Raw genomic sequence first — 24,667 nt, 5'->3', positions numbered from 1 at the left:
CCTTGCCCTGGAATCAAGACCCTGGGGCGGAAGTCTCACTTACCGAGAACTGCCAGCCAATTAGACAACCAGAAGCAGGCAGCTCCTGTGCTCAGCAGCGCCACTGGGGAGGTGGTGGCTGCTGCTGGAAGGACAACCCCCTCACTGCCCACCACCCGTCCCACCCAGAGTCCGAGGATTGACCCAGGCCAAAGGTAAGTAATGCGGAGGGGTGGGGGTCGCGGGGAAAGGGACAGGGAAGTGGGCAGCAAGGGCAGGGCGGTGGCTCTCAGAGGGCTTGCACCTTCCCAATGTCCACTGAGCGCCTTTGGTTGAGGGAACCCCACCCCATCCAGCCCTGAGATGACAAGCTGCCCGCACAGCTTTACCTATCATGCACACTGCATGGTGATAGGCCCGTCTACAGCTGGGTTAATACCAGCAGCAGTGGGATAAGGCCTTCAAGTGGTCATTCATTGGCCACTTAAGGGCCTCAATTGGCAACGGGTGGGAAGGTCGACCATGGGCATTCCTGCCCAGAATTTAATTCTAGTGGAATTAAGCGGGAAGGTGGCAGGTGGGCCACCATCCCGCTTATAAGTATGTGCCCTTCCCGCCTCCAAGCTTACCACCAACAAGAGCACAAGATTCCGGCCAATGAGTGCGGAATCCGGCAGCTTTGTGGAGGTGGCCTCCTGGTGGCAGGCCGGGTTAACAATAGGAGGGGAAGGTGCTTACCCCAGCGATGGGCCCACAGGTAGGAAAGGCCCACCCGCAGCACAAAGAAGATCATGCTGGAGTGCACACTGCAACACACCAGACAGGTTTGGGATCTGGAAATGGTCCCAGTCTCTGAAAATAAACCATCACTAGAAGATTCCGCTCAATAGGCACAGGCTGCCACTGTCCTTTCAGGCTGCCTCTTTGCTCTGCCTACTAAACTGACACTAAAGAAAGCCACTCACTTAAAAAATTATCAAGTCTGAAGTCAGAATAAACAATAAGTTCTCTTTACCAGGCACAGTTTAACCTCTACAAATCCAAGAATCCCTCCATTGCTTTAGAAATCTACATTATGTAAAATGTTAGCCTGTACCCTCCACTTAAGAACTGATAATCACAGTTTTCCGCGTGTTATAAATCAGCAATGCATTAGGACAGGTGATTTTCCAAGTTTCCTGAAACAATTTATAAAGAGGACACTTTTTATAGTTAATCACACGGCTGCCAATCACATGAATAGAGTGACGGACAGGACCCTTGCTTTGAGGAAACGCACAATTCTTGACAGTTGAAATGGCATTCTGAGCAAAGTGCGCATTGCTGCTGAAGACATGACCTGTGCTGTGAGTTACTGGAACAACGCCATTGACAGCACGTGTTTTACCCAGAATCACACTGGAGTCCGTCACCTCAGAACCATTACGGATCTGAAAAATGTTCCTGAAAATCATTCTGCTTCAATAACAAGCAATGTAACACAATGTTCAAATTACTAATAACAACAGTTGCTGCATAATGTTATACACACACTGAATATCGGTGTAGAATCGATCACACTGTTCCCAGTAACTGTATACTGTTATAAACAGTCTGTAAATTGGTATAGAATCCACCACACTGCTCCCAGTAACTGTATACTGTTATAAACAGTCTGTAAATTTGTATAGAATTGATCACACTGCTCCCAGTAACTTTATACTGTTATTAAACAGACTGAACATCAGTATAGAATCAATCACACTGCTCCCAGTCACAGCTGTAGATTAGTCTTGAATCGTTCACACTTCTTCCAGTGTTTGTATGATGTTATAAACAAACTGTGGTTCAGTCTAAAATCTATTGTATTGCAACTACTGTTACACACTATAGAATCAATCTTTCTGCTCCCAGTAACTGTACACTGTTAAAAGCAGTCGGAAAGTGGGTACAGAATCGATGGCACTGCCCCTCCAGTCACTTTGTGATGTTACTAACACACTGTCGATCAATCTCAAATCAACCGCAGTTTCCAGTAACTCTGCTGTCATAACCAGACTAGGTTGGTGTAGAATCAATCGCCATGTCCGCAGTCAATGAGCGATGCACCCCTTGAGCAGCTGAAAACCTATTGGTATCTTGTCATGTGCAATGCCTTTTATATTTAGGATCATTTCAACTTGATAAACAGCAGGCTCAGGTTTCAGGGCTGGCCGCTGCAATTAACAGGCCAACTTTAAAATAACCATAATTAATTGCTTGCTGGCAGCAATGTCCATCGAGTTCTGACACAAACCCCTCCCTCCGAGTGAAGATCTTTGGACAGAATATGGTATGATGGTGAGTCGCAGTCAGTGGGCTGATCTCTGTGCCCAAGTTGCCCTTTCTATTTTTTGCCATAGTTTAAATTAGATGCTATTGAGTCATGGCCTTGTGCCATGGTCAGCTCATCGCTAACATAGCTCTTTCATCCAGTCTGCTCCCTAAGTCGCCTGGAAGGTAGCGGCTTGGCTGGGGATTGTCTGGAGGCGAAGATGAAGAGATGGGGAGTGAAATCAGAGCGACGGGAGGTAAAGATGGAGGAACAGAAAATGAAAACTGAGAGACGAGAGTTAAAAGCTTCCTCTGAGAGAGTTTCCATGGAGCTTCTCAGCCACAGGATTGGCAGGTAAGGCACAGGCTGTGACAGTTGGTTTGCAGGATGGGGCATGCAAGAAGTTAAAGTATGGTGAGTGTATCTGTTCCTGCCCACAGTGTCATTTTAACTTTATGACGCTTCTAGGCAGCCAGCTTGGAGCTAGTAGGAGCCTCGCGAATCCAACCTTTGTGATTCAATGAGGAACCCAATGCAATTTTTAAGCAGAAAAATTTAGAAGTCCTGCCAATCACAAACTAGTGCGTTGGGTTCAGGGTGAGCAACTTGCAGAAGTGAAAGATGCTGCAGGTACCCAGAACCGTGGCATCTGCGTGTTATTTGAGCTCGGTGGTGAGGTGACTTCGGGAAAGTGTTCATTTGTGGCGTACCTCTTGGTGAGTCGGCTCCTGGGCTGCCGCTGCCAACAGTACCTGCTGCTGCTCCCTTGTCATGTTTTTTTTAAATTCATTCATGGGATGTGGGTGTCACTGGCCAGGCCAACATTTATTACCCATCCCTAGTTCAGGGGGCATTTAAGAGTCAGCCACATTGCTGTGGGCCTGGAGTCACATGTAGGCCAGACCAGGTAAAGAGGGCAGATTTCCTTCCCTGAAGAACATTAGTGAACCAGATGGGTTTTTACAACAATCAACTTTAATTCCAGATTTTTTTAAAATTGAATTCAAATTCCACCATCTGCCGTGGTGGGATTCGAACCCAGGTCCCCAGAGAATTACTCTGGGTCTCTGGATTACTTACCCTGGGTCTCTGGATTACTAGTCCAGCAACAATACCACTAGGCCACCATCTCCTCAGTGAACAAGGTGAAGGTCATGATGTGAACTGTTCTTTCACCGGTCTCCCTTCCTTCCCTCATGTTGTGTGGTGTCTTCTGTTGCAAAAGGGTGAGGAGAGAAAGTCAGTGCATGTATGGGCCTACTACATGTGTACAGGATGAGAGGGAGACAAAGCTAGATATGAGGAGAATGGAGATATCTTGAGTGGGAAGTAAGTAACTTAAGTTAATTGACAAAGGCACCATGAGGGAAGGTGCAGGTTCAGCAATTGACAGAAGGTGTGAAGAGCATGTGGCAAGTGGAATGAGTGAAGATAACAAGCAGGAAGGTGATGGTGTGTTGGGAGTGATCATGTGAGAGGTGGTGCAGTGTACCCTTATGATTGATAGTGGGGGATGTGATGCAGTAGAGATCGTTGTTGAAGGAGGTGGGGGAGGCACTGTGACCAGTTGTGATACCAGGAATAGGGAAAGGAGAATCTAGACTCATCTTTGTTAATCTATGAAATCATCCATCCTCTTCCTGCACTGGGTTCAGATACATGGGCTGATGGTCTGCAAATGAGTTCCTCTGCCACCTCTAACCAGGCTATTTGGCATCGTTTTTGCACTCCCTGATCCTGATTGTAGCTAGTAACACCTCCAGGGAGGTGACTGAATATCTGGGAAACAACTCATCCACTCCTTCCAGCATTATTCACCAACCAACGCAAGAAGGAATGGAGATGAAAGAAAATGAATACCAGTGAATGAATATCCTGATTGGGGGCCGCCACCAGAAACTGTATGGTAAAAATATATGGACAGGTGACCTACCACTGAGAAGATTGGCCATCCAGCCCACCAATCATATTATAGTGTGGCTCAAATATTAATTTTTTTTTTGCCTTTTCAGTGTACTGTCTCCCCTACCTTCAGGGTCATTTGAGACCTCAGGGTGGTCCTCCTTGGTCACCCCAGGCCCAGGAAAGGCTCCCATACTCAGGGTCAGGAGCCATGGCCAACAGCAGAACCAGTGAATTTTCAGTGGTGATGGCAGAAGAATCACAGAATCACAGAATTAATGGCACAGAAGGCTGGAACCTTGCGGGACAATGGCTGCTTACAGGTGGAGAATCCTTTGGGAAGAGGATTTGTATTTCCTTTAAGCACACAGGACGGCAACGGGAAACCACCCCATGTATTCGTCTTCCTGGTCATATTACTCAGTGAAATTGAAAATGGGAGGCTCCTCCGAGCAATTGAAGAGGAAAGTGCAAGACAGCAAGGCGTGGAGAAATGAGCCGGGGCCTTTAGGGAAACTTGACAATAATGAGTTAAGTCCAAACTACGGTTTTAAATCTAAACAAAGCAAACTAGTTTGAGGGACAAGATTGGGAAACTACATTGAACGGTATGATAGTAGACAAGTAATTGCTGGCATTTAAAGAATTAAAACATAGTTTGCAACAAAGGTACAACACTAGCATTTACCCGGCAATGTGGAAAATTCCCCAGGTATGTCCTGTACACAAAAATCAGGACAAATCCAACTTGGCCAATTACTGCCCCATCAGTCTATTCTCATCATCAGAAAAATGATGGAAGGGGTCATCAACAGTGCTATCAAGTGGCACTTGCTGAGCAATAACCTGCTCACTGACATCCAGTTTTGGTTCTGCCAGGGCCACTCAGCTCCTGATCTCATTACAGCCTTGGTTCAAATATGGACAAAAGAGCTGAACTCCAGAGTGGTGAGAGTGACTGCTCTTAACATCAAGGTAGCATTTGACCGAGTGTGGCATCAAGGAGCCCTAGCAAAACTGAAGTCAATGGGAATCAGGGGGACAACTCTCCATTGGTTGGAGTCATGCCTAGCACAAAGGAAGATGGTTATGGTTGTTGGAGGTCAGTCATCTCAGTCCCAGGACATCACTGCAGGAGTTCCTCAGGATAGTGTCCTAGCCCAACTATCTTCAGCTGCTTCATAAATGACATTCCCTCTATTAAAAGGTCAGAAGTGGGGATGTTCGCTGATGATTGCAAAATGTTCAGCACCATTTGCGACTCCTCAGATACTGAAGCTGTCCATGCCCATATGCAGTAAGAGCTGGACAACATACTGGCTTGGGCTGACAAGTGGCAAGTAACATTTGCGCCGCACCTTTGCTAGGCAATGACCATCTCCAACAAGAGAAAATCCAACCATCACGCCTTGACATTCAATGGCATTACCATCATTGAAACCCCCACTATCAACATCCTGGGAGTTACAATTGACCAGAAACTGAACTGGAGCAGCCATATACTGTGGCTACAAGAACAGGTCAGAGGCTGGAAATTCTGTGGAGAGTAACTCACCTCCCGACTCCCCAAAGCCTGTCCATCTACAAGGCACAAGTTAGGAGTGTGATGGAATACTCTCCACTTGCCTGGACGAGTGAAGTTCCAACAACACTCAAGAAGCTCGACACTAACCGGGATAAAGCAGCCAACTTGATTGGCACCCCACCACCGCCTTAAACATCCACTCCCTCCACCATCAGTGAGCAGTGGCAGGAGTGTGTACTATCTACAAGATGCACTGCAGCAACACACCAAAGTTCCTTTGGCAGCTCCTTCCAAACCTGTGGCTCTACCACCTAGAAGGACAAGGGCAGCAGATACATGGGAACACCACCACCTGCAAGTTCTCCTCCAAGCCACTCACCATCCTGATTTGGAACAATATTGCCGTTCCTTCAACTTCCTCCCTAACAGCACTGTGGGTGTAGCGACACTACATGGACTGCAGCAGTTCAAGAAGGCAGCTCACCACTGCCTTCTCAAGGGCAATTAGGGATGGGCAATTTGGCCTAGCCAGCAAAGCCCACATCCTGTGAAAGAATAAAAAGTCAACATGGGTTTAGGGAAGGGAAACTGTGTTTGACGAATCTGTTAAGAGTTTTTTGAGGATTGACTGAGTAAGATGGATGTTGGGGAAGCAGTGGGTGTTGTGTATTTGGATTTTCTGAAAGCATTCAATAAGATATCACACAAGAGGTTAATACTCAAAATGAGGACTCATCGGATTAGGGGTAATATATATTAGCATGGATTGAGGATTAGTTAATGGATAAAAAATAGAGACTAGGAGAGTAAGAACAGGACTTTTTCAGGTTGGTAGGCTGTAACTAGCTGGATTCTGCAAGGATCAGCACTTGGGCATCAGTTATTTACAATCTATATTAATGACTTACATAAGAGGCCTATAAATAAAGTATCCAAGTTTACTGACTATACAAGGTTAGATGGCAAAGTAAGTCATGAGGAGCTTGCCAAGAGGCTACAGGGGGATATAAACAGGTTGGGTAAGTGGGCAAGAACATGACAGGTAGAATACAATCTGACAAAGTGTGAAGTTATCCACTAAAAAAGAATATTTTTTGAATGGTGAGAGAGTAGCTTCAGTAAACATTGGTTCCTTACAACATGAGACTGGGTACATTGGTTGCAATCTTCCAAACTTCATTAGATTCTGGAAAGATCCCCGGCACACTGGAAAACGCAAATGTACCATCCCTTTCCAAGAAATGTGGCAGATAGAAAGCAAGAAACTATAGGCCGGTAAGCTTAATATCTGTCATTTGGAAAATGCTGCAATGCATTGTTAACAAAGTAGTAGCAGGACATTTAGAAATTCATAATACAATCAAGCAGAGTCAACATGGTTTAATGAAAGGGAAATCGTGTTTGACAAATTTATCAGGGTTCTTTGAAGATGTAACAAGCAGAGTGGATAGAGGGGAACCAGTAGATGTTATGTATTTGGATTTCCAAAAGGTACTTGATAAGGTGCCACATAAAATGTTACTGCACAAGATAAGAGCTCATGGTGTTGGGGTTAATGGATAGAGGATTGACTAACTAATGGAAAATAGGTAGTCAGGATAAATGGGTCCTTTCAGGTTGGCAAGCTGTAACTAGCAGGGTGTCACAGGGATCACAGGGGCCTCAACTACTTACAGTCTATATAAATGACATGGATGAAGGGACCGACTATATTGTAGCCAAATGTGCTGACGATAGGTGGGAAAGGAAGTTGTGAGGAGGACACAAAGTGTCTGTCAAAGGCTAGGTTAAGTGAGTGTGCAAAAATTTGGGAAGATGTGAGGTTATCTATTTTGGTTAGAAAGAATAAAAAAAGCAAAATATTATCTAAATGGAGAGAGACTGCATAATGCTGTGGTACAGAGTGATTCTTATATGAAACACAAAAAGTTAACATGCTGGTAAAGAAAGTAATTAGGAAGGCAAATGGAATGTTGGCCTTTATTGCAAGGGGGATGGAGTATAAAAGTAGGGAAGTCTTGCTACAACTGTACAGGGCATTGATGAGATCACAACTACATCACTGTGTACAGTATTGGTCTCCTTATTTAAGAAGGGATATACTTCCATTGGACGCAGTTCAGAGAAGGTTCACCTAGTTGATTCCCGGAATGAAAGGGCTGACTTATTAGGAAAGGTTGAGTCGGTTGGGCCTATACGTTTTGGAATTTAAAAGAATGATAGGTAATCTCATTGAAGCGTATAAGATTCTCAGGGGGTTTGACAGGGTGAATGCTGAGAGGATGTTTCCCCTAGTGGGTGAACTGAGAACTAGGGGGCATATTTTCAGAATAAGGGTTGCCCATTTAAAATGGAAATGAGGAAGAATTTCTTTTCCCAGGAGGTTGTGAATCTACCCAAGAATTGTGGAGGCTGAGTCATTCAGTATATTCAAGGCAGAGATATAGAGATTCTTGAACTATAGTGGAGTCAATGGTTATAGGGAACAGGCAGGAAAGTGGAGTTAGGTCAAAATCAGATGAGCCATGATCTTATTGAATGGCTGAACAGGCTTGAGGAACCATACAGCAAACTCCTGATCCTATGATTTATAAACCTATGTCTTTATGAGCCTCCTCTTCCTGTTAGTTGATTAAATGTCTGCCACCATTCATCACTGGATGTGACAGGACTACAGAGTTTTTATCTGATCCAATGAGTATGGGGTTGCTTAGCTCATACAGGCATATGAACATATGAATTAGGAGTAGGCCACTTGGCCCCACGAGCCTGCCCCACCATTCAATAAGATCATGGCTGATCTGATTGCAACCTCTACTCCATATTCTCGCCTACCCCTGATAACCTTTCACCCCCTTGTTTATCAAAAATCTATCTAGCTCTGCCTTAAAAATATTCAAAGACTCTACTTCCACTGCCTTTTGAGGAAGACAGTTCCAAAGGCTCACAACCCTCAGAGAAAAAAATTCTCCTCATCTCTGTCTTAAATGAGCAAACCCTTATTTTTAAACCGTGATCCCTAGTCCTAGATTCTCCCACAAGAGGAAACATCCTTTCCACATCCTGTCAAGACCCCTCAGGATCTGAAAGGTTTCAATCAAGTTGCCTCTTACTCTTCTAAATTCCAGTGGATACAAGCCTAACCTGTCCAACCTTTCCTCATAGGACAACCTGCCCATTCCTGGTATTAGTCTGGTAAACCTCCTCTGAACTACTTCTAACGCATTTACATCTTTCCTTAAATAAGGAGACCAATATTGTACACAGTACTCCAGATGTGGTTTCACCAGTGCCTATATAACTGAAGCATAACCCCTGTACTTTTGTAATCAATTTCCCTCACAATAAATGATAACATTCTATTAATTTTCCTAATTACTTGCTGTTCCAGCATACTAGCCTCTTGTGATTCATGTACTAGGACACCCAGATCCCTCTGAATCTCAGAGCTCTGCAATCTTTCACTATTTATGTAATATGTTTCTTTTATATTCTTCCTACCAAAATGAACAATTTCACATTTTCCCACATTTTGCACCATTTGCCAGATATTTGCCCACTCACTCAACCTATCTGTGTCACTTTGTAGCCTTCTTACATCCTCTTCACAACTTACTTTCCTACCTATCTTTGTGTTGTCGGCAAATTTAGCAACCATACCATCTGTCCCTTCATCCAAGTCATTTATATAAATTATAAAAACTTGAGCCTGCAGCATGTCACTCGTTACAGTCAACCAGAGAAAGATCCATTTAAGCCTATCCTCTGTTTCCTGTTAGCTAGCCGATCTACCCAGCCAATATGTTACCCCCTACACCATGAGCTTTTCTTTTCCGCAATAACCTTTGATGTGGTAACTTATCAAATGCCTTCTGGAAATCTAAGTAACCATCCAATGGGTCCCCTTTATCTACAGCACATATGACTCCTTCAAAGAACTCCAATAAATTGGTTAAATATGATTTCCCTTTCACAAAACCATGCCTGATTGCCTTCTGTGTCCCTCCCTTTTTGAATAAAGGAGTTACATTTGCTATTTTCCAATTTAATGGAGCCTTCCCCAAATCCAGGGAGTTTTGGAAAATTAAAACAAACACACCAACTATCTTACCTGCCACTTCTTTCAAGACCCTAGGATGAAGTCCATCAAGACCTGGGGATTTGCCAGCCCACAGCTCCAACAATTTGCTCAATACCACTTCTCTTGTGATTGTAATTTTCCTGATTTCCTCCCTTTCCTGATTTATAGCTATTTCTGGGGTGTTACTTGTATCCTCAATAGTGAAGACCAATGCAAAATACCTGTTCAATTCATCTGCCATCTCCATTATTAATTATATTTTCCATTATTAATTCTCCAGACTTACTTTCTATAGGAGGAACACACTTCTTAAAAACTCTTTTCTTATTTAAGTATCTATAGAAACTCTCACAATACATCTATTTCCAGCTAGCTTCCTATCATACTCTAATTTTTCCCTCCTTATTAATCTTTTTGTCATTCTTTGCTGTTCTTTATATTTTGTCCGATCTTATGACCTGCCACCTGTCTTTGTGCAATTATTTGCTTTTACTTTAAGTTTGATACTGTCCTTAACTTTTTTAGTTAACCATGGATGATTGGTCCTCCCCCTGGAAGTTTTCTTTCTCATTGGAATGTATCTATTTTGTGTATTCTGAAATATCCCTTTAGAAGTCTGCCACTGCATCTCTATTGAGCTATCCCTTAACCTTATTTGCCAGTTCACATTAGCTAGCTCTGCTTTCACGCCCTCATAATTGTTTTCATTTAAGTTCAAAATACTAGTCTCCCACTCTTCTCTCCCCTAAACTGAATGTAAAAATCAATCATATTCTGATTTCTGCCACCTAGGGGGGTCTTCACTGTGAGGTTATCAATTAATTCTATCTCGTTGCACAATACCAGGTCTAGTTTGGACTGCTCTCTGATTGGCTCCAGAACATGCTGTTTTAAGAAACCATCCCGAAAACATTCTCTGAACTCCTCATTTATGCTACCTTTACCCACCTTATTTTTCCAGTCTATATGTAGACTAAAACCCCCCATGATTGTCGCTGTACCTTTCTGACAAGCTCCCATTATCTCTTCCTTTATACTCTATCCTACAGTGTAGTTACAATTAGGGGGCCTGTACACCACTCCCACAAGTGAATTCTCGCCTTTATCATTTCTCATCTCAACCCAAACTGCTTCTACATCCTGTTTTCCTGAATTTAGGTCACCCCTGTCTATTGTGCCAATACCATAATTAATTAGCAGAGCTACCCCTCCAACTTTTCCTAACTTCCTGTCCTTCCTAAATGTTATGTACCCATCAACATTGAGGTCCCAATCTATGTCATCCTGTAGCCATGTTTCTGTAATGGCTATCAGATCGTACTTATTTATTTCTATTTGCACTATCAGTGCATCTGTTTTGTTTCGAATGCTACATGCATTTAGATACAGAGCCTTTAGTTTTGTTCTTTTATTATTTTTGTAGCGTCTAGCCTTATCTGCTAAGTTACTCTTACATTTGTACTCTCTGTCCCTTCCTGTCACGTTCCATTTATCATTTCCCATATTAGTACTTTTCTCTCTTGCCTTGTCTCTACTCTTTGGTTTACCACATCTTCCCAAATTTGATACCTTGTCCCCACTAATCAGTTTAAAGCCCTCTCTACTTCCCTAGTTATGTGGCTCACGAGGATACCAGCCCCAGCATAGTTCAGGTGTAGACCGTCCCAACTGTACAGATCCTGCTTTCCCCAATACTGGTGCCAGTGCCCCATGATCCGGAACCCACTTCTCCCTCACCAGTCTTCTGAGTCACGCATTCATTTCTCTAAACTTATTTGCCCTATGACAATTTGCATGTGGCTCAGGTAATAATCCAGAAATTATTATCTTTGAGGTTCTGCTTCTTAATTTTGTGCCTAGCTCCTCGTACTGACTATGCAGAAACTCCTTCCTTGTCCTGCCTATGTCACTGGTACCTAAATGGACTACAATGACTAGATTCTACTCACCACCCCCCCACTGTAAGTTTGTCTTTAGTCCTGAGCAAATACTGCTCCAGCTGTTTAGTATGTATATAACTTCATCAGGTTGGCACCTCATTTTTAGATAAACCTGATGCTGCTCTTGCATGAGCTTCAACACTCCTCACAGAATCTAGGTAGGCTAGCTGGCTTGATGGTGATGGAGGAGTAAGAGAATGCTGGACCATGAGGTTACAGGTTGTTGTGGAATACAATTCTGCTGCTGCTGATAGCCCACAGTGCCTTATGGATGTCCAGTTTTGAGCTGCCAGATCTGTTCTTAATCTACTTCACTTACCATAGTGCTGGTGCCACACATGATGGAGGGTATCCTTAGTGTGAAGACCGGATCCAGTCTCCACAAGGCCTTGTGCAGTGGTCGCTCCTCCCAATACTATCACAGATAGATGCATCTGTGACATATAGATCGGTGAGGTCAAGGTCAAGTAGATTTTTTGGTTCACGTTGGTTCTCACACCATTTGCCACAAGTCTGACAGCTATGTCTGTCAGGATTTGGCTAGCTCAGTCATTTATAGTTGTGACAAGTCCCCCACCAAAAGTATATTCTGTGCCCTTGTTCTCCTCACCACTTTTTCCAAGTGGTGTTCAACACAGGGGAGCACTAATTCATAAGCTGAGAGAGTGGTGATTGGCAATCAGAAGGAGGTTTTCTTGCCCATGTTTGACCTGAAGCTATGAGACTTCATGGGATCCTGTGTCAATGTCAGGGACACTCCAACCTGACTATATACCACTGTGTCCCACTTCTGGTGGGTCTGTGCTGCTGTTGGGACAGGACACAACCAGGTGATGGAGGAATCAGGCTGATGCTTGACTAGTCCTTGGGACAACTCTCCTAACTTTGGCATTAGTCCACAAATATTAGTGACTTTGAAGGTTGCCTGGGTTTGATATACCTTTGTTGTTTCTGAATCCAATGCCAGTTAGCCATTTAGTTTTATTTTTGATTTCCTTTTATTGTGGTGGTATGATATAACTCAGTGGCTTTCTAGATCATTTCAGTGAGTTGGTAAAGAGTCAACCTCACTAGTGTGAGACTGGGATCACATATAGACCCTATCCAATAAAAATGACCGGTTTCCTTCCCTAAAGGACATTAATGAACCAGTTGGGTTTTTATGACAATCAAACAGCTTCATGGTCCAATTTAGACCAGCTACTCCCCCATCCTACATTATATTCATTTACAAATTGAAGTGAGACCCAGTTACCATTTACATTTACAATCCTAAATAAGACTAAGTGGTAAATCATGTCAGGTTGATGAGGAGGTGTCACAATCATGGAGTGATGTAATCACTAAATGAGATGGATACATTTCCAGCTAAAGGTCACTTCTTTTCAGCCCAATCAGAGCATGCACGAATGTTTGAAAAGCTTCAATGACTGTTATGAGGCTGTTTATTCTGAGCTCAAGTTGTACAGAGATAAGATTCAGGACTCTGAGAGCAGGTGGATAATAATAATAATAATAAAATAGAAAGCATAAAACCGTTAAGCTTCCTGACAGCAACAGGGTAGAAATATGGTAACCAACAGATCCACTGTGACAATATTTGCAGTAATTTGATAGATCACTGCGGTAATCAGCTGAATCTACTGGATTATTGTTATAAGTGGGGTGCAGTAGTGTAGGATGATACAAAATTGGCTGCAACAGGACATAGATAGCTAGTAGAATGGGCAGACAAGTGGCAGATGGAATTTAATACAGAGAAGTTTGAAGTGATGCATTTTGGCAGAAGAGCTAGGGAGAGGCAATACAGACTTAATGGCACAGTCCTAAAGAGTGTGCAGGAAAAGAAGGACCTTGAGGTCCATGTGCATTCCTTGAAAATGGCCAGATATATTGAGAGAGTAGTTAGCAAAGCACATGGGATTTTGGGCTTCATAAATATGGATATTGAGCGAAAGTAGGGAAGTTATGCTCGACCTTTATAAAGCACTGGTTAGGCCATAACCAGAGTACTGCATCCAGTTCTGGTCACCCCACTTTATGAAACATGTGAAAGTCCTTTAGGAGGGTGCAGAGGAGATTTACCAGAATGGTTCCAAGGATTGAGGGATTTCAGCTAAAACGCTAGGTTAGAGAATTAAGCTGGGATTGTTCTCCTTGGAGCAAAGAAGATTGAGGGGAAATTTGATTATGGTGTACAAGATCATGACAGTTTTAGATAAGGTAAAGAAAGAAAAGTGTTTCTCATTAGCTGATGGTACAAGGACTGAAGGACACAGATTTAAGGTTTTGGGCAAGAGATGCTGGGGGTATGTGAGGAAGAACTTTTTCACACAGTGAGTTATAATGACCTGGAACTTGCTATCTACAAGGGTGGTGGAAATGGAGCTAATTAATGATTCAGATGGGCACTTGAGGAAAATAAACTTGGAAGGCTGCGGAGATAGGGTGGGGGAATTGGACTGACTGGATTGCTCCACAGACAGCCTGTATCGACTTGATGGGCTGAATGGAGGCGGTATTGGATAAGCTGTCGGTACTTTAAGTTGATAAGGCTCTGGGACAGGATGAGATGCATCCAAGGATATTGAAGGAAATGAGAGTGGAAATTGCAGAGGCACAGGCAATAACCTTTCAATGTTCCCTGGATTCAGGGGATGTGCCGGCGGACTGGAGAATTACAAACATTACAACCTTTTTTGAACAAGGGCGTAAAGGTCTGCCCTGCAATTACAAACCAGTCAGTTTAACTTCAGTGGTGGGGAAACTTCTAGAAACAATTATTCAGGATAGAATTAATAGTCACATGGAAAAATGTGGATTGATTCAGAAGAGTCAGCATGAATTTGTTAAAGGAAAATCTTGTCTAACTAACTTGCTGGAGTTTTTTGAAGAGGTAACAGAGATGGTTGATAAGGGCAAGGCTGTTGATGTGGTGTATATGGACTTCCAAAAGGCGTTCGATACAGTGCCACACAACAGACTTGTGAGGAAAGTTATAGGTCATGGAATAAAAGGGACAATAGCAACATGGATACAAAATTGATGGAGGGATAGGTAACAGAGAGTAATGGTTATTGGGTATTTTTCAGGCTGGAAGAAGATTTGTAGTGGAGTTCCCCAGGGGTCAGTATTGGGACCCTTGCTTTTCCTGATATATATAAATGAACTAGATCTTGGTGTGCAGTGGACAATCTCAAAGTTTGAGGATGACACAAAACTTGGGAGAATTGTAAACTGTGAGGAGGACAGTGTAGAACTTCAAAAGGACATTGACACATTGGTGGAGTAGGCAGATAGGTGGCAGATAAAGTTCAATGCAGAGAAGTATGAGGTGATACACTTTGGTACAAAGAAGATGGAGAGACAGTATAAAATAAAAGATACTATTCTAAAGGGTGTGCAGGAGCAGAGAGACCTGGGTGTATATGTACATAAGTAATTAATGGTAGCAGGACAGGTAGAGAGAGCTGTTTCTAAAGCATATAGTATTCTAGGCTTCATTAATAGGGACATAGAATACAAGAGCAGAGAGGTTATGATGAACTTATATAAGAACTGGTTAGACCTCAGCTGGAGTATTGTGTACAGTTCTGGGCACCACACTGTAGGAAGGATGTGAACGCATTTGAGAGAATGCAGAAGAGGTTTACGAGAATGGTTCCAGGGATGAGACACTTCAGTTATGAGGAAACTTATGAGGAAAGATTGGAGAAGTTGGGACTGTTTCCTTGGAGAGGAGAAGACTAAGAGGAGACTTGATAGAAGTTTTCAAAATTATGAGGGGTCTGGACAGTGTAGATAGGGAGAAACTGTTCCCGCTTGTAAATGGATCGAGAACCAGAGGGCACAGTTTTAAAGTGCTTTGCAAAAGAAGCAAATGCGAGGTGAGGAAAAACTTTTCCACATAGCGAGTAATTAGGGTTTGGAATGCACTGCCTGGAAGTGTGGTGGAGGTAGGTTCAATTGAGGCATTCAAGAGGGCACTGGATGATTATTTAAATAGAAACAATGTGCAGGGTTACGGGGAAAAGGCAGGAGATCGGCACTAAGTTAAAATGCTCAGAGTGCTGGTGCAGACACGATGGGCTGAATGGCCTCCTTATACACCATAACAATTCTGTGAATGGCTCCCTTCTGTACTCTATGGCTCTATCCCTTAAATTGTTCTAATCACATTGAATTTCTCTTATTAATTTTTTTTTGCTATCACCACTAGAGTGTCCCCTACACCCACCCAAATCTACAATAATCAAGGAAATGGGCAGGCCCTTCAAATCTGGATGCTGTCAGCACTTTGCCACTCTGGAAGGATTAACATCTGTTCTTAACCATAGATTTTCACTGATAATGCATGACAGAGGATTTTGCGCACTTTCAAATTTACAGTTTTTTTTATTCAACTTTCAGATTGGAGAAGAGAATAGAAGAATTGAGGGCTGAATACCAGGAACTGGGTCAGAATGCAAAGGAACTCATTCATTCCTTCGAACCGCAATGTGAAAGCATTGGAAAGGAAGCCGGAGAAGATGAACTGTGGTCATCACTCCTGGAAGACAGGTAATGTGTCGGTCGAAATAGCTGTGCAAGGGCTGTGTGAATGTTAGAAACCACGCCAAAATTCTGCTCCATTTGGACTAAATTCAGGTTGGGAGTGTGGGGGGGCTCCTCTGGGTGGAAGTTCTACCCATCCACTATGGCAAGGGGCCTTGTTGGGGCAAAATTTTCAAGCTTCCTGGAAAATTCTTCCCTTTGTACCCTTGAAAGGCGTCAATACTGCGGACACGAAGACTTTTTTTTAAAAGAACATTTTTTCTTTGGCCCATGTCGACAGGCGGAGGACTCCATTTTGCCAAGGGAGGGTGGATCAGCTTGGCATGCGGTGGCTACCATGAATGTACCCTTTTAGGCATCAGGGGCCAACTCTGACTAAGCAGTTGTCAGTGGCTAGGAATCCTGCGATGAGTAACTCATCTCCTGGCTCCCCAAAGCCTGTCTGTCATCTACAAGACACAAGTCAGAATGTGATGGAATACTCCCCACTTGCCTGGATTAGTGCAGCTCCCACAACACTCAAGAAGCTCAACAGCATCCAGAACAAAGCAGCCCACTTGATTGGCACCCCTTCCACAAACACTCGCTCCCCCCACCACCAACGCACAGTGGCAGCAGTGTGTACCATCTACAAGATGCACTGGGGAAACTCACCAAGATGCCTTAGGCAACAGCTTCCAAACCCACGACCACTACCATCAAGAAGGACATGGGCAGCAGATACATGGGAACACAACCACTTGGAACTTCCCCTCCAAGCCACTCACCATACTGATTTGTGAATATATCGCCGTTCCTTCACTGTCGCTGGGTCAAAATCCTGGAACTCCCTCATTAATCTCACTGTGGGTGTATCTCCACCACATGGACTGCAGCTGTTCAAGAAGGCAGCTCACCACCACCTTCTCAAGGGTAATTAGGGATGGGCAATAAATGCTAGCCTAGCCAGTAATGCCCACAGCCTGCAAATGAATAAAAAAAAAAATGACCCTCTACCCAGAATCTGCACTGGAGCCTCTGGCCTTGGGGCTTAATTGGGGCTAAACTCCTCTGCACCTCTGCAGGCTGAACAGGCCCAGGAAGATCTTGGCCTAAGAGTTTTCTTTCTCAATAAGTTCTGTGGATGACAATGCAAGGTTATTAGCAAGGTGTTTATAGTATATATGTTATTGGGATCCCACCTATCAACTTACAGCATACATTACAGCTCAAGTAACTAAGGTTTCAATTCCTGAATTAGGAGAAGGTACGAGTCCCATTTTCAACTAAATCTAGATTGGGCCGGGTTCCTTTTGGACCGAATCTTTAAATCCTAGCCAGGAGCAGAGAGCCGTTTGTGGATCTTCTGCCCATCATCCCTCATGGGTGACTTTGAGGGCGTTCGTGGATCTCCCTTGGAAATTCCCCTCTTATACTTGTGAAAAGTCTCAGCGGAACTCGCGCTCGTTCACAAACCAACTTCAGGTCTTCTGAAGACCCTAATCCTTTGCTGGGCTGAGGTAGTTGATCCCATGAGAATTCTCTTATCTCTAGAGTTGGACTGGCTGAAGTAAGGGCCAAAGAGATATATGAAGGAAATAATTTGGGCCTTAAGGTGACTTCAGGCAGAGCAGCAAGATACCGCTGCATCTCAGAAGGACGTATAGGTCAGCTCAGAACAGATATTGCTGGCCACACAGTCTATATTGGTGATCCCAACTCTAAGGTTCTGCAATAGGGACTTTGACTTCAGGTAGGGGAAGCAAGAGATCCATTCTTACACCAATGGCAGAACAGGCCCCTGAGAGTTTCTGAATCTGTGTACAAATACAGTACATCAATTTTTGATCAGCTTGCATGATTGTAAAAGCCTTTTCATTGGTTGTAAGATTCTATACGATTTTTAAAAAGCATTTTACTTTATTCCCAATTCTTCAGAATTATTGTCACTGTTTGATTGATACCACATAGGAATTCCAGTCCAGTCCTATAAGTCTCAGACTCTAGGCATGATAAATTTCAAGATTTATGAACATACACACGATTACAAGCAAGCAAATAGACTCATTATACTCTCAAGTAGGATACCCATTGGATCAAGTGTTACCAATCCAGCTCAGATTTTGGTCACAAGTGTCCCCCAAAGATACATTGTAAACACATTTTTGCTTTTACAATAATAAACCTACTTTTGGGATGTGCTCAATTTGTCTTAATCAGATTTAAACCCAATCTGTCCAGTCCTGCAGTACATCACATGTCAATGTCTTATCAATTACATTGTTAAAGTTTGTTAATGTCAATTACATTGTTAAGGTTTGTTAATGTCAGGGGTAGGCGGGAATGTGCAGTTGAGGTTATATTCAGATCAGCCGTGATCTTATTGAATGGCGGAGCAGGCTCGAGGGGCCGAGTAGCCTACTCCTGCTCCTAATTTGTATGTTCATAAGATTTTGGACCTGGAGATAAAATGTTGTTTGACTTACAGTGAATACTCATCCAATTGGGTCTGAAGAGTCTATTCATCTTCAAATTGGCTGGGAAGGTGATGCACTGGGAGGATGGAAGTGCTGGTTAACCAACGACAGGGGTGTAGGAGTGCCGAGGTTGAAGTGGGAGGTTGTGGGATGACAGGTACAGGAAAATGGCCAACCTGGGTTGTCAACCCTAGTTAAGATTAGGGTTAGAATAAATTGCTGGGGAGCTCCAGGCTTTCAAGTGATGCAGCGTGCTGTGGGGAGAAGTGAGTAAAAAGTGTTGGTGAGTGTTGTGGCATTGCCTTCCACCATACTGGTTCATTTGTGACTGTAAGGCTTGATTAACCCTGAGGAATACAGGTCAGAAAAATACTGATGTCTGCTCGGGGTGGATTGCAAATTCACATCCCCCTCATTTGACAAGAAAAGTATTGAACACTGCAGAAGTGGAGCAGTGGAGGGAATAAACAGTCAGCAGGAAGTGGCAGCAGCCACCGGTCAGGTCAGTTGTGTGCCGAGGACTTGACTGCAGTGACAGGAGAAATTCAATGACGTTACCAGGAGAGGATGAGTATAGCCGGTACATAAATCTAGCACTGCTGCTGTGGCACTACAGAAAGTGGCATTATCCACTCAGTGTTAATCATCACTGTCCTACATGGCTGTTCATCACAGCCTCCTGCTAATACAGCACTGAGGCTCCCCTTTTTTTTACACATAACCCATTGTCAACACTTTCCACAACCATCACCTGAATGCTTCACCTTTCACCCTTTTGAAAGGAAACCCCTTAAAATCTGAGGGCAGGAAGGGTGGGAGCCTCATGCCATGACATTGATAGTTCAGCAACATAGTGGGCAGGTGGGTGGGTGGCGTGCGGAGAGGGGACATGAACAGTTTGTAGGATCACCACATTCAAGGAGCATGTCCTCTGAATATAGGAGTCAGCTGTTTGGCTCATTGTGCATGTGTCAGGACTTTTAGGGAGATATCCAATTAGTCCCATTCCCCTTCCCTTCCTCCAAAGCCCTACAAACTTTCCTGTTCAAGTATTTCTCCAATTACCTTTTGAGTGTTACTGTTGAGTCTGCTTCCATCATAGTTTTAAGCAGTGCATTCCAGATCACAACAACTTAAAAAAAATTTCTCATCTTGTCTCTGGTTCTTTTTACAATTACTTGAAATGTGTCCTCTAGTTTACCAAATCTCCCACCGTGGAAACAATTTCTCCTTATTTGCTCTATCAAAACCTTCATAATTTTGAACATCTTTATCAAATCACCCCTAAACCTTTGCTGCTCTAAGGCAAACAACCCCAACCTCTCTAGTCCCTTGCACATAATTGAAGTCCCTCATCCCTGGTACAATTCTAGTAAATCTCCTCTGCACCCTCCAAAGGCTGTGTACTACTGGCGACAGGGGTCCAGAATTTTGGGGGCCAATGATTAAATACCACCTGCTTTCAGAGCATGAATTTTTGATGCAGTCATTTCTGACGTGGTGGGATATATGGAGGACTCCACCAGCTGCACATGCAGAATCCTTCTTCACGGCATCTAGAGCCTTGCAGTAAGTATCAGAAAGCTGCATAGAAGGCAGAGTCTGTCTGCGCACCCTCAACAACCCTCGAAGACAATCGCCTGACTATCACAGAATGGGAAGAATCACAGCCGTGATGAGTGCCAACACTGGAGGTAACATCACACAGGGTTTGTTCTCACCTTATCCTCCTCGCCCCTTCTGACTTTTATTGTGTCCTGCACATTGTATGACAATCTGCAGATGCTTTCACCAGCCACTTCTCTCTCTCTGCTAGACACCAAAAGCTATCCTTCAGACCCTCTTTTTCATTTCAGGTGCTGAAGATGGTGAAGCCCCATGCCAGTGTAGCCTTACTGATGGCACATCGTCCATCTCACCCTCGCAAGCACCAACTCAGATGCTAGGTTAAAGGAAGACACATTAGGCCCAGAGAAGCTTGGGGTTGGCCACCGCAATGGAAGCTCAGCAGCCTCTGCATCCCGAGCTGTAGCTACTGAGAAATGTTTTATCAGCACGCTAGGATAGGTAAATGAGCAGACAAGACAGGCACTAATGATTTGCATAAGAATTAATTGATAATTTTTGTTGTTAATGGTGACATACACTGTGACAGTACGTGTTTGGTAAATTTATACTTTTGTGCTGCATTTGGTGTTGATAATGTAGTGAAATAATGGAAGACCCATAATGTTGGGCTGAAGGAAGGCAACCAGAATCATTGATAAGGTTTGCAGGACTGATGACAGGGATGATTTGGATAAAGTGTTCTTCGATAAGCTGCTCTCTCAGGGTACTATCAGCAAGGAGCATTGCTGGTTGATGCCAGTCCTTCTCCTCTTCATGCACCTCCACCACCTCCTCCTCGTTCTCTCCCTGTGGCCCAGATGGTGGTAGAGTCATGATGTATGGAACATGCACCAGACAACCACAAATCTAGACACGTGCTCAGGGGTGTATGGCAAACTCCACTGGAATGGCCCAGGCAGTTGAAGTATTGCTCGAACATGCTAATTGTTTGTTTAATTATGTTTCATGTGGTGGCATGGCTCTTATTGTGGAATACATGGCATTCTGACAGAAGGGAATACATTCTGCCCAATAGCTGACCTATAACTTGATGGTCTGATTAGAACAAAGGACTGACACAGGATGAAAAAGTCATGAGTTTGCCAATATACTGGCACAAAGCTGCATGATGGTTGCATTGAGGTCATGAAATCCCTTTCAATTGATAAAGATGTCAAGCAATGTGTGTGCAGGCAATGGCACCTTGAACCGTGGGGAAGCCTGCCATGCAGGTGAAGCCTAGTGCTGTCTTGTCTGCTTCTGTCTTCCCACAGGGGAAATGATGTAGGCATTCCTTCAGGTGTAGAGAGCCTTGGTAATCTTCTTGATACAGTAGTGTACTACCAACTCTGAGATGTCAGAGCCTGAAAGAATCTTATGGCATAAGAGTTAAGAGTCACAGTGATCTTGATAGTCACAGGCAGTGCCTTCCATGTGAGGATTGAGCTTTAGCTGCATTAAGTGACACAGCTTGGTGATAGCCTCCTTTGTAAAGTAAAGGCTCCTCAGACATTGCTTTTTAGTGAAGCTCAGGCAGGAGAAATGCTCTCTGAAGAGTTGCTGTGGCTATGGCCTCTGTACAGTTCCCTCCTCCTCCTCTCTTGTAGCAGCTATTCATGCTCTATGCTGTTCTCTCCCTTGCCCACCAGCCCCATAGGCAGCCCTTTGAAACCGTCCACAACTGCAGTCAAACAATCAGTGAGGCAAAGAGCATCAACAGTACAACACCAGCGAATCCTTGCTATCCTTAGACAAAGTGATCTTTCCAGAGTGACAATACACACCAAGAAACAGTCAGAAGTTAACCAGCAGCCTAGAATGACAAACTAGTAACTATACTGTAAGTACTGCCTGATCCCTTTAAAAAGCTCTCGAGAGGGTGTCGAGTCATATGCAGGCACACACCAAAATCACAGTTGGGTCCTGCAATGTCAGAACCATAATTTAAACAATGTACTGACCTGTTAACACAATTTCAACAGGATTTCCTGACTCCAACGGTGATGCCTACAATCTGGTAGATGGCACACTTTCAGCTTGTGATGAATATGCAGTTCCCACCCACCATGTTGAAGGCTTAAGAGGCCATTTAGTGCCATAAAAGCCACAGATGCTATGCGATCAAATTTCTGAGCCCATGTGTCTAAAATTTACCATGAGCTAGATTTGAACCTAGGTATCTAGAGATGAAGGTTAATACTTTAAACCCAATTTTTAAAGTTTATTTAATAATGTTGATTATCTAAACTCCTCTGTATCCATCAGTACCACAACTTACTCTGTGCTTTGTTCTGTGCCTAATAGGCTCACACGTGTGGAAGTCAACTTATTCTTCAGTTATGTTGTTGACATGCTTCAGTCTTTGCATCTTCGTGTGTTGGAGAAACAGCCAGGCTTTACCAGCATTCTGCCCACTCTGTCTTCTATCCTGAGAAGAAAAACTTGGGATATGGAGCTTGAGGCCACGTGGACAAGTGTTCTCCCTGAGTTTGGTCTGAATGAATCCGACATAAAGGCTATGTGTGGTTTCTTTGTGACTCACTGCAATGAGGCTGACTATTACTCACTGAAGGAAAGACAGAGGTACAGTCAGAATATCCAAGAGGTGTTAGACAAAGCCGTGCCCAGTCGCATTCTACATCACTGTCTCCTCCATCTTGTGCAGTTGGCAGAGAAAGAAAGTGAAAAGGTGGCAACAGAGCAACAACAAGTCACTAGAGCAAGCACACGAAGGAGACCAAGGCCAATGTGAAGAGCAGGGTACATGCACAACTCAAACCTCTATGTCTGGGGATTGACTTCATTGGTCCACATTGTAATATCCTTTGCCTCGAGTTAATAAAATCAAGTCACTGGTTCTTTGCAAAATAAGCAAGTTAGGACTGTGTAAGATATTGGGCAGTGAAATTCCCTCTGGAATCTCATAACCAGGATCTGCCAAGGGTGCTGAATTGACAAACAGGCATTCAGTACCCAATACATGTGACATGACAACAGCTTCCAGGAAGGAAACAGCTTCCATCAGTAAAACCACAACACTGCAGAGCAAGGGGTTGCCAAAAAGTGGGGAGTGAAGTTCAGAAACATCGTAGTGGTAAAAGATTCCACAGTCAGGAGAATAGATAGGCACTTTGGCATTCCCAATATAAGTCTCAAATATCCATCTGTCATACCTTCCAGTTCTGAGGAAGGGTCCCATAGCTGAAACAGTGTATTCTATCAATAGATGCTATCTGACCTGTTGAGTGTTTATAGCATTTTTTTTTTTATTTTGCTTTGGATTCTGGCAGCTGCTGTGTTCTTACTTCTGTAATAAAGTTCAGCGTTCTGAGACCCACCTGAGAATGTGCAGTGTTTAAAACTATTCCAGGTGTGGTTTATCTGCATGTGTTTCAACACAGCCTGTGATTTGCCTCTCGATACCTATGATCAGCCAGCTCACTTTATCCTTTCAGTGGGCAGTTTCATTTCTGTTACAATTGAGGCCTGTATGAAATTAGAAGTTAAAATCAGAGGGAAAGTTTTTCCAGCACAAGAGTGGGAAGACCTGACCTGTGAGAGATTAAATTCGAGTTTTACAGCCTCATTTGAAACCAAATCTGGATTCATTAGTCTGATGAGCAACAACTCCTTAGCGCTAAATTAAATTAACCCACAGTACAAATCGGACAAAATTAACAAGTTGTTCTGATGAAAGGTCATCGACTTGAAACATGAACTCTGTTTCTCTCTCCACAGTTACTGCCTAGTCTGTTGAGTATTTCTGCCATTTTCTGTTTGCATTTTAGATTTTTATAAAATAATATGTCTGTTTCCTGACAATGTAATCCTCTATTACTACAGTGTTTCTGCACTTCACTCTTTTTTGGTAAGTCATGCTTACTCTGCATTGGTTTTACTTATTGCTTACCTCCCCAAAGTTGTTGTCTTGTCACAGGTATTTTTGTTAACTCAGCATTCTCGTGGGATACTTGGACTCATGTCCTTCTCTCCTTATCTACTTCCTTTCCTTGCTAACATGCTCTCAAATGTGATGGAATGTCACCCGCTGCATTGGAAAGCAGTAAGTTCGAGCCCAAGAGTTTGGAAAGATTTGTTACAAGTGCAGGTGTCCCAGACCTCTGAAGCATCAAGAATCTGTCACAATGCACAGGATAGAAGATTGGCTAATTAACAGGAAACAGAGTTGGGATGAATGGGTCATTTTCAGGTTGGCAAACTATAACTATTAAGTGGAGTGCCACAGGGATCAGTGCTGGGGCCTCAACTATTTACAATCTATATTATTGACTTGGATGAAGGGACTGACTGAATCGCAGCCAAATTTGC

General features: G+C 43.5%; 1 protein-coding gene across 1 annotated transcript; it reads left to right on the top strand.

The window, feature by feature from the left end:
* Nucleotides 1-2,308: 2,308 nt before the first annotated feature.
* On the top strand, nucleotides 2,309-23,498 carry LOC144694141 (single-pass membrane and coiled-coil domain-containing protein 1-like). Its single transcript, XM_078564489.1, has 3 exons — nucleotides 2,309-2,626; nucleotides 16,131-16,280; nucleotides 22,643-23,498. Exons 1-3 carry the CDS (start codon nucleotides 2,493-2,495, stop codon nucleotides 23,088-23,090), a joined length of 732 nt encoding a protein of 243 aa, XP_078420615.1. The 5' UTR covers nucleotides 2,309-2,492; the 3' UTR covers nucleotides 23,091-23,498.
* Nucleotides 23,499-24,667: the final 1,169 nt, after the last annotated feature.

The sequence above is a fragment of the Cetorhinus maximus genome, chromosome 19 (genome assembly GCF_964194155.1).
Source record: "Cetorhinus maximus chromosome 19, sCetMax3.hap1.1, whole genome shotgun sequence".
In the NCBI taxonomy this organism is placed as follows: Eukaryota; Metazoa; Chordata; class Chondrichthyes; order Lamniformes; family Cetorhinidae; genus Cetorhinus; species Cetorhinus maximus.
Note: the sequence above shows the minus strand (reverse complement) of the source record. Positions and strands in the feature narration are given on the sequence as shown.

Excerpts from the sequence above, each read along its gene's own strand:
- LOC144694141 (XM_078564489.1), top strand. The coding sequence starts at position 2,493 with ATGAAGAGATGGGGAGTGAAATCAGAGCGACGGGAGGTAAAGATGGAG. Across the intron at positions 2,627-16,130 it reads CTCAGCCACAGGATTGGCAG|ATTGGAGAAGAGAATAGAAG; the intron begins GTAAGGCACAGG and ends TTCAACTTTCAG. Across the intron at positions 16,281-22,642 it reads TCATCACTCCTGGAAGACAG|GCTCACACGTGTGGAAGTCA; the intron begins GTAATGTGTCGG and ends TGTGCCTAATAG.